This window comes from Pseudorca crassidens, chromosome 7 (genome assembly GCF_039906515.1).
Source record: "Pseudorca crassidens isolate mPseCra1 chromosome 7, mPseCra1.hap1, whole genome shotgun sequence".
NCBI lineage: Eukaryota > Metazoa > Chordata > Mammalia > Artiodactyla > Delphinidae > Pseudorca > Pseudorca crassidens.
Window position 1 is genome coordinate 52812501 of NC_090302.1, and position 15881 is coordinate 52828381.

General features: G+C 41.5%; 1 protein-coding gene across 6 annotated transcripts in view; it reads left to right on the forward strand.

Moving 5' to 3' along the window:
• SMARCA2 (SWI/SNF related, matrix associated, actin dependent regulator of chromatin, subfamily a, member 2) overlaps nt 1-15881 on the forward strand; it is a 173516-nt gene that overhangs the window by 65875 nt on the left and 91760 nt on the right. For all 6 annotated transcript variants that reach the window (XM_067744250.1, XM_067744253.1, XM_067744254.1 and 3 more), the window contains 5 exons: nt 575-738; nt 2082-2148; nt 2804-2914; nt 5767-6009; nt 7360-7473. In XM_067744250.1, coding sequence (XP_067600351.1) covers nt 575-738; nt 2082-2148; nt 2804-2914; nt 5767-6009; nt 7360-7473 — 699 coding nt within the window. The remainder of the gene's footprint in view (nt 1-574; nt 739-2081; nt 2149-2803; nt 2915-5766; nt 6010-7359; nt 7474-15881) is intronic.

A 15881-nucleotide genomic window follows, 5' to 3' on the forward strand; every position in this document is an offset into this window, starting at 1 on the left:
TGCCTGGGAGCTTTCTCCGCCAGGAAGTGCCCTCCTGTGGGCCCAGCAGGTGCCCCTGGCTCCCTGGTCACTCTGCGTCCTCGCTTGAGGGGATCCCACCCCGGGGGGCCGGGAGGCTCTTCGTCACCAAGAAGGCTGTTTCTAATGACCTGTGATCTTTGTGCCAAACCTGCCTTCTGGTTTGTTTTTCTTTAATCCTCATGGTGGCTTTTTGTGCTTGGAGTGGTTGGAATGGATTTTCGTTTGGGTTTTCTTCATTTATAATAATTCTAGAATGTCATGTACTGTGAAATGCTAAGTAGGGATGAACGGCAAAGCTGCTTAAAGTCCCCCCAGTATGCTCCAGCCCATCACTTCTAAATCTGATTAGCACTCAGCACCTGCCAGGCATCAGGGGCGATTACAGGCTCATATATGAAATTCTCTTTGTGTTGGTGCTTCCCGTACTTTCCTACTGTGGGAAATCCAACGTACAGCACCGAGGAGTTAAGAAGTCGCAGCCTCACTTGCTTTGTATTAGTATTAATTACCTGTGCAGATCTTGGATAATTGAAGCAATTACTCTTCATTTCAGCTCCAGGGCCTGGAATGGATGGTTTCTCTGTATAATAACAATTTGAACGGAATCTTAGCTGATGAAATGGGGCTGGGAAAGACCATACAGACCATTGCACTCATCACTTATCTGATGGAGCACAAAAGACTCAATGGCCCCTATCTCATCATTGTTCCCCTTTCGTAAGTAAAGCCATTTATTCTGCAGTTATCTTTCTTTATGTTGGAGCTTGCCCTATTCATAGTTTGTCCTTGTTTTTCCCTTAAGGCAGAATTGTAGCCTGTAGTGGGATTATCAAGAGCATATAATCCGGATTTAGGTTTTCTTTTCCCACCCTTTGATTGGCTGCATAAGCACAGGATGAAGTGATTTTTTTTCAGCCCTTAGCATTGCGGTCTACACAGCCTGCACACTGTGCAGTGGGTCTCATTCTTCATCACGCCTAAAGTGGTTCATGAAGCTGAAAGGTTTTGATTTTTTTTAAGATTTCTTTGATTTTTTTTCTTTTTCCATTTCCAAAAGGTTATATATATATTCAAAAATTATATATTCTTAAATCTTCCTTCAGTGTCCCTCTTAAAGCAGAATCTAAATCAAAATCGTAACTGAATTTTGCATTAAACCGCCCTCAGTACTCGCAGTTTATCTGCAGTGACTTTGTCACTTTGTAAGGATGGGTCTTCACTGTTAAATTCCCGGTGCCTCGCCCACTGCATGGCTCCTCGTGGGTCTTTGGTGGGTACCCCTGAGGGAAGGGATACCTGTTCAAAACCGCCCTCCTTGGATGGGAGTGTGTCTCTGACTGTGGGTGTGAGGTTGCAGTTCTGTTCACTGAGATCCTCTTCTAGATCTCAGTGCTAATTACAGACTTGGGCCTTGCGAAAAAATATTGTTTTAGTATTTCCTTCAAACTTTGTCTAAATGAGTTATTTACAGACCTCTTTAATCCGTATTATTTGAATCCGTGGAACTTAGACACCCTTTCCATATTATCTACATCTTGAACATATATTTTGGGTTTTATCTGTGTTTTGCATGTTCTGACTCATATGTTACATTGATGCTTTCAGGGATTTTGCCTTTTAAGGCATTTAATATTTTTCCCCTGCCCCCTCTTGACAGATTTATTTAGTATGTTCATGTGCTTTTGTCGTTACTTTTTCCTGACTCAACTTTTCTCTGAACTTTATATGGCTGTTTCTGAAGAGTCCCCAAATCACTCTGGTAATTGCTGTTTTTCAGTATTAAAATTAAGATGTTTTTTGCCATCTATATTCATGCATTCTTTAATTTTTTTTCTCTTATGAGATTTCGTGTGAACCCACAAACAAACTTGTCATGCTTTGTGGCAGCTTGTTTCTAACTTATCTCTTATTTCCACACCTTTAAAATGAATATGCAGTTGAGCTATTTTATATTCTCTAGCCCCTTTCAAGGTGAGACCTAAAAGTGAGTAAGAACGTCTTTTTAATCACAGATTTTTATACAAATGTCTCTCTGTATTTTGTTTTCTTTTGTTCTATAGGACTCTATCTAACTGGACATATGAATTTGACAAATGGGCTCCTTCCGTGGTGAAAATTTCTTACAAGGTTTGGAATCCTGTATTTATTTTTTGCTTTTCCACATTTATATATAGACCCTATTTTCTTCATTCCCTATGCACATCTGTGAACTGTATCTGGTTGTAAAGTTTTGTCATGTACATCATGTACTGAACAGTGAGAGTTAATCATCCCAAGAAGATTACTGTAATAAACCATAATTACTTTCAGATAGTGAAACGCAGAAGAAAATTGTTAATTATCATATTGCGAGGTTTCTGATGAGAGTAATACAAATGACAAATATCACACATCCCGCGTGCTGCTGCCATGCCCACTGTTCCTGCAAAGTTAGACAATTACCCGGGCGCCCGGGCGCCTGCTGGACGCTCCTGTAGAAATGGAGCCTTTCAGCGGAGCAGCGGGTTCTCTGCCACCTTGGGGTCACCATAATTTCCTTTCTTTCTCCCCCGCTTCCCTCGGTCTGCAGTGGGAAAGCTTCTCCACAAAGGTCTGAAAAGTGTCCAGACGTGTGAGCAATTTTGCCAAGCACTTTCTTCCTGGATAATGGATCTGTATATGATAATTGCATGTATGTGCAGTCCTTAGTCACATGCCTGGGCTCCATTAAGCCTGAGTAGTGAGAGACAACGCACGCCTCCTTCCATCGGGTAATATACATCTGTATTTTCTTCCCATTCAGGGCACCCCTGCCATGCGTCGCTCCCTCGTCCCCCAGTTACGGAGTGGCAAATTCAATGTCCTCCTGACTACTTATGAGTACATTATAAAAGACAAGCACATTCTTGCAAAGGTATGTTTAAAAAAATTCTCTTATCTCTAATTATGGACTATCGCAACTGGAGTGTAAAGTGTTCCCCAAATTATACTCACTAGTATAATTTGCTCGTTAGATGGCTGGTCTCTCTCTCTCTCTCTCTTTTTCAGTCAGATGTATTTTGGTCATGCGTTTTTCATTTTATGTATGCTGGGGTTTTTCGTGTTTTATTTTGGTGGTGGTTGTATGTCACTGATCCTGGGACTCTTACCTACCCTATCCTATCATAGTTTATGCGCTTACATCTCCTAAAAAAATTCACCTGGGGGCTTCCCTGGTGGCGCAGTGGTTGAGAGTCCGCCTGCCGCTGCAGGGGACGCGGGTTCGTGCCCCGGTCCGGGAAGATCCCACATGCCGTGGAGCGGCTGGGCCCGTGAGCCGTGGCCGCTGAGCCAGCGGGTCCGGAGCTTGTGCTCCGCAGCGGGAGAGGCCACAGCAGTGGGAGGCCCGTGTACCGCAAAAAAAAAGAATTCACCTGGGTTCCTTCAACTCTTTTTTTTCTCTCCAACAGCCCTGAACGTCGTGCTTATGGAAGAAATAATTGTTTTTGTTGCCCTGGGATATTGTCAGCAGTGTAACGTCATTTCTCTTGTGTCTTTGTCTCTCCAGAGATGAGTAGGCATTTCTCCATATGGTCTTCTCCATATGAACATTTATGCCAGCTGCAGTTTTTGTGCTATTCCTGTTTTATGTTCTTCCTGGTGAAATAATGGGCTATTATTGTTTGAATTACTCTGGGCTCTTTCTGTGACTATTTGGAGCCGGGAAAGAGTCGTTTTCTACCTGTGACCTACATGTCTGCTAATTTGTATGTCCTAAGTTGTCCTTTAGCCAAAAAATAGAATTTTTTTCTCCATTTATATCATCTTGTGTCCTAATATATTCATGTAGAATAATGGGAGTAGTTTCTGTCATAGAGGAAGCATGAAAACTTAATTTTTTTTCCTTTAGTAATTTCTTTTACCCTGTGGTGTTTTGAAAGCACTATAATCTGAAACTAAGTTATGGTCAGAATCGAACAGAATCACTGTTTCTGGGGTCTGTTCTATCTCTGCATTAAACCTTTGCCCTGGGAACAGAGTTCTGTTCATGGCCTCCTAGGAAATAACATAGAGGAAATGGGCTCCCAGGGGAGGTTTGTTTAATCCTTGAGACGGCACCAGCAACAATGCTGTGTTCCTCTTCCTCACGCTCCAAGATGAATTTGGCGGTGTCAGGAATGACGTGTTTTCAATATAACTGTGGGAATGTGTTTGTACATTTGAGATCCTTTAAAGAAAATTCATATCATGTCTTCTGCCTATGTATTTCAGAATTCATCAGAGACGCCTGGTAACGAGGTGTATTGCTTTTATTTGTCACTGGAGAAATGAAGCTCTAGAAAGGGGTAGTCATTTTTTTCTGAGTGCAAGACCTAATTAGTAGTAGACCCGATAGCAAAATCATAGGCCTCTGATTCCTTGTTTATTATTTCAGAAGCTAAGTTAGGCAGGGAAGTAGATTTAGAATGTTGACTTAAATACATTTTTATCTCCTGGCCTCTTTTCATGCTATTGGTAACTTTGGGACAATTGATCGTACAACTTTAATTATCCTTAAGCAATTTTCTCAGAGGTAGCAGAGGAAGGAAAAAAAATTTTAAAACTCTGGGAGTTTCTTTTACCCGAACATCCCAGCCTGACTGATGATTTTATTCCTTTTCCCGGGACTTCACTGGTGCTTCTAATGAGGAAGGAGAGGACTTTACAGAACGCTTTGCCGTCTCCCTCCTCTCTAAGAGCTTTGCAGCGGGATCCAGGGACATCTGAGCACCAGATGCTTTTCTTGGCCATTGCCGCTGTTTTGTGGGGAATGGATAGGCTTAGTGGGATATTCCTCATTGTTCTCACTTTGAGAAACAATGACCTTGGAGAGGGCTGAAGGGTCACATGTGAGAGGGGAAGGGGACTGTGTGTAGACTTAGGAAGGAAGATCGTGACATATGGTCACATTTTTAATTTTTGAAGTGATAGTTATGCTGGTGGAATATATTGTGTTTAATTCTGAAGTTTTGGCATAAACAGAGGAATGCTATTTTAGCACTGCCCTCTCTGCCAGTAAGTCTCTCCTTTCATTTTAGACATCTTGAAATTGGGGTCCTAGACCTGGCAGGTAAGGAGTATGTATGAACTAAGAGAGTCCGGGTTGCCAGATCTTCTAACGTTTTAAAAGAAGCTGGATGTCCAGATTTTTATGTGAAATGTTCCAATTTTTAAATGTTAGCAACTAAGTTCAAATTAAAAAAAAAAAAATTAACAAAAAAAAACCATGAGCCAAACCCTGAAGGTAGTAGTCAGCCAAGGCAATAGAAAAAGGGCACGAAGCCAGAGTACTTCCGCTGCAGGTGCCTGCTGACGCCATCTTGGAGAAATCAGTCATTAACCTGTGCTTCAAGTGAGGAGCTATATTCTGTACTTACTATGAGCAGAGGTAACAGAGCCATTAAATCCGGCATAGCTGACATGACATAACATTAATAGGAGGAGTATTGGATGGGGAGACACAGGAGCTAATTCTGGCCCAACCATTTCATTCTGGGCCCAAGTTTCCGTCTCTGTGAAAGGGTAATTTGGAATCACATTCTATCAATCCATTCCATTACTACATAGTGCACGATGATCTGTCAGGTATGGGAAATAGACTGTTAAGATTCTTTTATGCTAAGGAATCTCATGTCATAGCTTTTACCAAGCATGAGTTCTTTGGTTTTCCACATCACCACTTGCCTCTTAGAAGCAGTTGTGTTTTCCCTTGTTCACCGCATGTTGGTCCTTCCTCTTGTGTTATAGATTCGGTGGAAATACATGATAGTGGACGAAGGCCACCGAATGAAGAATCACCACTGCAAGCTGACTCAGGTTCTGAACACTCACTACGTGGCCCCCAGAAGGATCCTCTTGACCGGGACCCCCCTGCAGAATAAGCTCCCGGAGCTCTGGGCCCTCCTCAACTTCCTCCTTCCCACGATTTTTAAGAGCTGCAGCACATTTGAGCAGTGGTTTAATGCTCCATTTGCCATGACTGGAGAAAGGGTACTGGCCTAACTTTTGTTTTTCCCGCTGCATCACAATGAAATGAAATGAAAAGACCTAAAGCTGAGAACACTAGAGCCACAGAAAACCCATAGGGTGGTTTACAGTGTTGGAAAGTATCAGGAAGCCAATCGGTGGATGTGTATGTTCTCACTCCAGGGATATTTTTCCATCCAAAGAAAATGGATCTCATAATGGATGTAAGATCTAGGATGTAGGGTGTCCTAATCCCATTGTCTTTTGCCAGTGTGTTAACCAGGCCAACAGAGGGTGTTTCTGGCTGGTGGAGTGCTTAACTGCTACAGGCCACAAGGAGGATAAATGCAGAGATATTTGTTCAATCTATTTAACCACAACTCAACCAACCGAATATAAACCTTAAAAAGAAATATTTCCTTGTTAGAAACTTGGGCTTCCCTTTAAGCCATTTCCACATTAAGAGCTTGTATGTAAAACCGAACTGGTTTATACTAATTTTCTTTACACATTGTTTTCAGGTTTTATGTAAGCCTGTCTTGTGTGTGTATAAGTAACTCCTCAAACCCTGGAGTAGCCATTTTCAAATTTCTTATTATCGTTCCTTCCACTATAGGAACGAAAAGCCACTTAAAATGCTTCAGGGAAATTTATGTTGGAACTATTTGGCCCTTTAATTTTGAGATGTCACAGGTACATTAGCCTTTTGTTAGGAATTCACTGGCTTGCCCATTTGGAGAAGGTAACGTCAATCAGCTCTGCCCCCTAGAGGTGAATAGAGGAAGGTGAAAGAGAAAGCGAAGGAGTTACCTATAAACAGGACTGAACTTGAACAAGATCAGAGCAGAGCAAAGGAGGATGCAGGTAGAGGGGCTTAGAAAGCCACCGATGTAACCTGGATCCACTCTTGTTCTTTTCAGGTTCAGGCCCTGTTCCCTTGGTATGTTTCTGCATCTGAGACAATCAAAGTTAAGAGCCTAACTTAATGCTTCCGTTTGAAGGAAGAACGCATTAACTATTGCCCTTTTACTCGTGTTCTACCTCAGCCTTTAGTCAGCCCTTACTGCAATCATATCCCATAAAATTCTGAGCTGTTAACACTCCTGATCTAAAACTGATGGCTCTGGGCCGTTTTCTACAAAACTCAGCATTCAGACCAAGACACCCATTTAGAGGCTGTTCTGTTACCACCTGGTAGGAAGGTGGGAACAGCATTCTGAGGTGTACATGATGGGTATAAACCTAGCCTTAATGCACATAAAATTTCAATCATATATTGAAACCAATAATAAATGTAACATGAAGAGTCATTGCATGAGAGATCTTTTTTTTAAAAAAAGCAAAAGATCAAATTCATCTAAGGTTCTCTTATAGGTGGACTTAAATGAAGAAGAAACTATATTGATCATCAGGCGTCTGCATAAGGTGTTGAGACCATTTTTACTGAGGAGACTGAAGAAAGAAGTTGAATCCCAGCTTCCAGAAAAAGTATGTTGCAAATTCAAAAGTTGTGGTTTCTTCCCCTGCCAATACATTTGGACTACCTGCCCCTGAAATTGTGTTTCGGAAACAGCAGGCATGTATTTTAGTTCCAGGTAACTGGGAAATATCTTAAAGGATTTTTTTTTGTTAAATGGAAGCTAGGGGATTTAATGTAGAGAGAGAAGGGAAATTTTAGCATTTCATCTTGGTTTCCAAAAGTTTGGGGGCAGATTTTAAAAAATAACCAAATTCATTAAGTCTCATTACATTTTAACTTACATTCACTTAACATTACATGAATTAACATTCTGTTTTAACTTTAGATTTTTTCTTTTTACTAACCTCGTTGAGTTGACTCTTGCGGGCGCCATAGAAATGTTCTGCTTTGAGCCACATAAGCCTTTGAGTTTGGGGCTTGTATCAATACCAAGGGACGTGGTAAACATTTGCCAGGTTTCCCGGTAATGTGTTTACTATCAGATGCTTGGGATGTCACGGTTCTGATAGTAAGTGAAAACTAGGGTTCCTGCAAATTACAGACGCATCATCTAATTTAAGTTCCCGTGAACATTTTAAGAAATACTTTTCAGATGACTTTTTGGACACTGATTTTTCAGTGCTTTAGAATGTCTTTTGAGCCCTTAGCTCCACATTTTGGGGTTGGATTTGGGTTTTGGTTTAATATGTTTTTGATCATAGTTTGGAACCGCACACACTGGAGTTCTACGTTTCATTCTCTTAAAAGATAGATTGTTTGGCATTGTGCACTGTTTGTTGCATGAGATAGTTTGATGTGAGTTTTCTCTTTAGGGGAGCCAATTGTGAAATGTGTGTTTTGCATCATTGTGTTTTAATGACTCTACTTTTTTGAACAGAGTGGTTCATCCTGCCCAGTTTTAAGTGGGATTGGCAAGATAGTATACAAAGTTGATCACTTTGCTAAGAGAGAATTTTGATCCCTAAGCCCCTATTCACTAGCAGTTGGAAAAAAAATTAAATGTTAACACGGTTCTTACACCATGCTTATCCCAGCAAAAACCTAAATATCTGAGTATTTTATTTTGCTAGTGAATGCATCTTGGGGATTGAATGCCGTTGATATTTCTTTGACTTCGTGTGGTCTTGGCATCTTTGGGTAACCCCCTTTCTATTCAGTATGGACTTTAGTTACAGAATAAGCTGGGGAATGGGTACAGTGGTCATGTGGCTGCCTTGAATGTTACTGAGATCCTGCAAGTTATAGAGACGGAATGTTAAAGATTTTAATTTGTCCCATACTTCCTTTTGTTTCTTTAGAAGAGCTATAAAATAAAAGGCAATTAACTGAAGTTCTTCATTTATTCATTCCATAAAACTTCTTAATCTTGTTACTCATTAGTCTGTATTAGCCAGTCCTGACTGGCTAATATAGATAGATATTTTAAAAGCACATTACAAGTTGAAAGTATGCCCTGTTTTAAGAAAATCCATTGTATTAAAATCCAAACTTTTGGGCTTCCCTTGTGGTGCAGTGGTTGAGAGTCCGCCTGCCAATGCAGGGGACACGGGTTCATGCCCCGGTCCAGAAGGATCCCACATGCCGCGGAGCGGCTGGGCTCGTGAGCCATGGCCGCTGAGCCTGCGCGTCCGGAGCCTGTGCTCCGCAACGGGAGAGGCCACAACAGTGAGAGGCCCGCGTACCGCAAAAAAAATCCAAACTTTTGCAGCATAAGGATTATGGGGTGATTGGTTATATCACAAAGGGATTCTTTGCTTTACTAAAATGTCTATTTCACAGCTCTTTTCACAAGAAAACTTCCTGAGTATTGATAAATTTTTAAAAATCTAAGATTAGATTTTCAAGAGCATGTTTCCGACATAAAGTACACATGTACTGTTTAATATCCATATTTTTATATTGGAGGTATGTTAGACACCCTGTGTGTGATATACAGGCATACCTCATTTTATTGCACTTTGCTTCATTGTCCTTCATAGATACCATGTCTTTTTCCCCCAAATTGAAGGTTTGTGGCAACCCTGCGTTGAGCAAGTCTGTCAGCACCATTTTTCGGCATATGCTAATTTCATGTCTATGTGTCACGTTTTGGTAATTCTCGCAATATTTCAAGCCTTTTCATTATTGTTTTATGTGTTACGGTGATCTGTGATCAGTGATCTTGGATGTACCATTGCAAAAAGATGATGACTCACTGAAGGCTCAGATGATAGTTAGCATTTTTTAGCAATAAAGTATTTTTTGATTACCATATTCCCTTTCTTTTGTTGGTCTGGAACTGAACCCGCACTGTCTCCAACATATGACTGAATTATCTGTGGATAAGCTACCTTACCTGGAGGCAACTTGGTGGAGTGGAAGTCATGGGCTCTGCCCGTCAGAGTGGACCTGGGTCCCCACTGCATTCTCCGTCTCATACTAGCTGTGTGAGCTTGGGCAAGTCTCTTAACCCAGTGGGTGTCAGTGTTCTCATCAATGAAGTGGCAAATAGACAATACCTGCTTCACAGAAGAGGATTGAATGGATGCAGTACTCATAACACTATGGCTGGCACGTGGTAAGGGCTCAACTGGTGACAGCTGCTACCACCAGAGTCCTTACTTTCTACTCACACTGCCGTTTCTGTTGCTGACTTCTGGTTCTGCTTCCCTGTTCACTTCAAGTTCTTTCTCACTGTCCTCTGGTCCTGGCACTTTGTGTGTTCCTGCCCCATCTCTGTCCCCATAACCTTTTCATGGCGAATAGGGGAACTGATCACTTGACATGTGTATGTAGCTGTTATTGATGTGGTTTGGCCAGTTTTCACTCTTTGCTCTTTCTACCTTGTTAGGATTTTTTTAATCTGGGGAAGATTGGCCATTTAAGTGTCATCCTTGGGGATAAGGAGCTTTCTTCTGCCACCATCTGCTTGTAGCCACAAACAACATATATGTCTTTCTCAGGCTGCATAAGGAATCTAGAAAGGAATTGTGGCCGATGGCAGGAAAAGGCTAAATATTTTATAGAAGTGATGCTCAAATGTTTTCATGAAAAAGAATCAAGGAAGTGGATTTCCATTTTATTTTTTAATTTACGTATAATAAAATTCACTCTTTTTGGTGTTATAGTTCTGAATTTTGACAAATACATAGCTACGTTAACTCTACCCACAATCAAAATACAGAACAATACTGTCTCCCAGTCCCCCCGACCAAAAATTTCCTAGTGCTCTCACTTTTTAGTCAAACTCTCCCTCTACCCTTAGCCTCATACAACCGCTAATTTGTTCTCCATCCCTGTAGTTTTGCCTGTTCCAGAATGTTGTATGAAGGGAATCAGACAATGTGTCTCATCAGACCTTTTGCATCTGGTTTTTCATTTAGTGTAATGAATTTGAGATACATCCAAGGTGTTGGATGTATCATTAATTGGTTCATTTTTATTGTTGAATAATATTCTATTATATTGATGCACCAGAGTTTGTTTATCCATTTAACTGAAGGAAATTTGGGTTGTTTCTAGTTTTTGATGGTTATGCATAAGTCTGCTATGAACATTTGTGTATAGGTTTTTGTGTGAACATAGGTTTTCATTTCATTTTAGTAAATATCTAGGAGTGGGCTTGCTTGGTCATATGGTAAATGTACACATAACTTTATAAGAAACTTCCAAATGGTTTTATAAGGAGTCTGAACCATTTTGTCGTCCCGCCAGCAATGTATGAGCATTCCAGTTCCTCCACATTCTCCTCAATACTTGATATTTTCAGTTTTTAACACTGTTGGCCATTTCAGTAATTGTGTGCTGATATCTTGTGACTCGTCTTCATGTGTTTATTTGGCATTCATATGTCTTCTTTGATGAAGTGGTGCTTAAATCTTTGGCCAATTTTTTTCCCAATTATTTCTTTTCTATTGTTGAGTTTTCAGATAGAAAAACTCTTAAAAATACAAAGTACCAGCCCTAGCCCCAGTAATTCTGTTCAGTATAGTGGGAGTGACCTCAGGAGTCTGTATTTCCTCAGATGATACCAAAGCAGGCATAGAAGGGCCACAGTTTGATAAATGCAGTTCTACTTCATAGAAAAATTAGTTTTAATGAATGAGTATTTAATAAAAATTAGTTTTAATCAATGAGTATTTAATGACTTAATGAGTCTAATGAAACACCTAATGAGCAAGAGAATATACTGTCTCCAGGCCCCTCCCAACACCACCACCAAGCTACTGGCATAAGATCCATTCATTACACTCACGGAAGAAGGGCAGTTCATGGAAAAGGGGTTACATAAAACCTAACTTAAGCTAAAGAAAAATTGATGTTTCGATTTAGCTCCCATTTGAAGTTGTCTGTGCTGACTTTCCCCTTTGTATAATTAAGAACCAACTGTACTTGCCATTGGCTGTGTGTGTGTGTGTGTGTGTGTGTGTGTGTGTGTGTGTGTCTAAATATACTAAAATATGTATACAATGTCTGAGATTAACTAGAGGTTGACCTACCTAAAATCGACCCTGATTTTGATATAATCTGTATAAAACCACAAAAAAGCATTGTTTAGATGGGCAGCTTTTATATTCATTATATAAAAATTTAGAATGCTTGATGTAATTAATCATCTCTTTGTTCCTCTCTTGCCATAGATTCTAGAAGCTGGGACTTGCATAAATTTAATCTTGGAAATCTCAATTCACAAAGTGGTAATATATCACACACAGGAGTCTGGATTTATTGGTCTAATAATACCTCCTTTTGGAAGGGAAATTGTAAGTGAGGAATAGTGTTTAGGGAGAAACTATGAATAAAGGTAGAAAACTTTTACAGGGTTATATGGGAGGAGAGTCTGGGCCAATATAACCCCCCAGTTTAGCTCCCTGAAGGGACCGATTTGATCATTACTAACATACGGAGTCTTAGGAGATAACTGTCATGTCCATGAGGCTGACACCCCAATTTTACATATAATTTGAAAATAATAGTCCCAGTGGCTCTCATAGCCTAACGTGTTGGGAGAATCATCCCTATTAAAGAGTCATAGATTTAATTTCCTTCAACACCAGCATATTTTGAGGAACTTTCAAATTCATGCTCTAATCAGGGACCATCGTGTTTTTTGGAGGTGACCCAGACCCAACAGAGTTTGAGATGGCGCGATGATTACAAAGACTTTCCTCGCCTTGCCACTGTCAGTCTGCATGTCTACCTTAGAATTCTTCAGTCTGCCCTTTTCTCAATGCATAGCTCTGATGGCTTGCTCTGTGCACTGCACTGCCCTTGGGCGGGGCTGGAAGGTGCAGGAGCTGTACCAGAAATTGGAGGCATGGTGTGAGATGTCACTGAGCAATGGCATGACGATGAAAGGCAGCATCGTCCACCCCATCAGGAGGAAGGATCCAGGCATTCAAGTGCTTTAGGACAGGGGTCCCCAGAGCACACAAGCGGGTGTGTGTGAGTATGTGGGGAGGTGCTTACTAGTAATCCATTGAGGTGTGGGAAGAAGATTTTAGAGCTTCCATTTATATTACTTTTTCTCTTAAAAATAAAAAAAAATTAAGCTTTATTAATTTAACATACAGATGGATACTGGTACCCGTGTGGTATGTATGCACATCAGAAAGTCAGGATACCTTGCTTAGACTGTATCGGTTATCCCGGGCGGCAGTGTGACGGGAAGCACTTCCACCTGGGGCATCAGATATCTGCTCCCCGTCACAGCCTGGTTCCTGCGCTTTCTGCCTACTGTGAGCATTGCGGGTTTCCCCGTATCCAGATAAAAGGATTTTAGGATGATCTCATTTTAACTAAACTGACACCTCCGACCCTCAGAATGAATGAAGGGCTTTAAAAGATTTTGCAAAGGATTGCAGGTTGAAAACAAGACGGATGACGTAAGCACAGATGGACGGTAGGAAAAGGTGGCAGTCCTGCCACCTCTCCTGTTCCTAGTGTGGGTTTTCACCAGCCCCATTATAACCCAAAAAATTAGATGTCATCAAATTGGCCTCTTAAAATGTAGATATATGTATAATGTAGCTATAAATCAACTGCCTTTAACATTGACCCCTGTCCTAAAGGTAACTTGTGTTTTGAGACATTAATGTCCGCGCGTGCGTATAATTCATAGTTAAATATATGGGCGTGTATTGGAAAGAGGCGCTTTAGCGTGTCCTCCTGGTAAGGAACTGCCATCGAAAAAGTTTAATGACCACTTCTTTGCGGGAAATGAAAAGGAAGATTGACTTTGGCTGATAGATGTGATTGGGGAAGGTCTTCCAAAGAGCCCTCGGGGAGAGTGAAATTTGGAAAGGAAGCCCTAAGACTAAGGACCCTCAGCCCAGGCCTGGGGGAAAGTACAAAGACAAACAAAACAGCTTGGACTTGTTTGGGAGGTTACAGGGAGCAAACGTAAAATATAGTCGTGAAACTTAGGATGGTGATTTTGATGATGTGTATCAAACTAGCTTCTGGTACCCCCTAATGGTGCTTGGGAGGAGGGCTGGGGGGAACATCGCCTTCCTACAGCAGCCATCAGGTTCTAGGGTTGAGCTCGCTTCTTTGCTGACTTGGCCCCTCTGGGGGTGTTTGACATCCCTCTCTGCATGGCATCATCGTGCATGCCTCCTGCTTCCCAAACTCCCTCCCCTCCAGCTCTTAGCAGCAGCTAACTGATGGGAAGGAGGTTGAGGGTCCAGTCCCTCATTCTGGTTCTTCTGTCTCCTAACGCACTCACGAGCAAGCCTCAGCCCTCCTTTCCACATTCAGGAAAGTATGCACAGGCTGGCTGGCAGGGAGGCCCAGGTGAAGGTGAACCATCAGGGCAGAACTGGGAAACCTAAAAGTCTCCGTGGTCATCCTTAGCATAGAGCTTAAGGAAGTCGAGTCTGGTTCGATCCTAACTACACCATTAAATAGCTGCGTCGTTTCAACCCAGTCACTTAACCTTTCTGATGCTCAGGTTCCTTATCTATAAAACTGGAGCACCACTAAATGTAACTGTCCTACAGCTCTTGTGTAGTGAAATGGGAGAGGGCACATAAAGCATTTTTGCACGGGGCCTGGTCCATAGAAAGAACTCAATAATACTAGCCCTTGGTGTCATTTTTATCCTTATGCTCGTTAAAGTCTGAAGTTGTTTAACATTCTTCTACACCGTCATCAAGTTTCGTGGAGAGTTAACAGCTCTTGAAAAAGCCGAAGTACTTTAAAAACATGCAGCATCAAGTCTGTGGAGCACAAAGCCTGTACTAATGGTGCATCCTTATTTATTAAGCTTGGAGATGTTTTTTCCACCCTGGCCAAGAAAGTCATTAAAAACTAAAACAAGTCTATGGCAGGTCACTTGCTTTTCTTAACTTTTCTGCAGAAGAATCCACCTTTCTCTAATCTGATTTGGTGCATCAAAACGAGTAGCAAAAGGCTATTAGTTGCGGTTCTGGCTGGCCTGACAGGTTCCTTCTAAAGCAACAATCGAATGAATATTCAACTTCTTTTCATCTGTGACCTCCTCGCCCTGGCCCTCAGAGCTGAAAATAACCTGATCATTTTTAATCAGTTTGTTAAACATTAGGCAGCTTGCTGATTTGCTTTTAATCACATTCTGCAGATTTCTAGGCATTAATCTGATGTTTATTATGAAAATTTCACATTTGTATTCTGGGGATTTTTTTTAATAAAGAAAAACAATAATAGGAAATAATCAGGGCAGATTGTGTGCATTAGGGGCGTGCGAGAAGTATTGCAGGTGTGTGTGAAACCACCAGCATGTGAATTCCCTTTCACTGTTTTAAATTGGATTTTTCTGTTATTTCAAAATGGAAGCACATGCGGCCTTGCCTCTAAAGAATATGGTCCTAAAGTTGCGTCCAATTGTGGATGAATTCCTCTCCTTTGCCTGTTATCCTCACTAGGGTAGGATCCTCTCATCCTTCAAAAACAGAGGGTAATTACATATAGTCAACCTAGGGCTCTCATGAATCTCCTTTTCAGATTGGTATTGGGGGTAGCCACCTAGGACCATTTAAAAAATGTTTTCCGGGCTTCCCTGGTGGTGCAGTGGTTGAGAGTCCGCCTGCCGATGCAGGGAACACGGGTTCGTGCCCCAGTCCGGGAAGATCCCACATGCCGCGGAGCAGCTGGGCCCATGAGCCATGGCCGCTGAGCCTGCGTGTCCGGAGCCTGTGCTCCGCAATGGAAGAGGCCACAGCAGTGAGAGTCCCGTGTACCGCAAAAAAAAAAAAAAAAAAAAAAGTGTTTTCCAAAGAAAACCAGAGGTTATTGGCCGAGCACTGTTTTTCCTAAAACTGTTCTGTTCATAGGAAAGGAGGTATAGGTGGGAAGCAGAGGAAATACTATAAAAAAAATAGAAAAGAAAATACTCTGTGTGGAACATCTTTGAATTTGAACAGTTTGCCAGCCTCTCTCTCTCTCTCTTTCTCTCAAA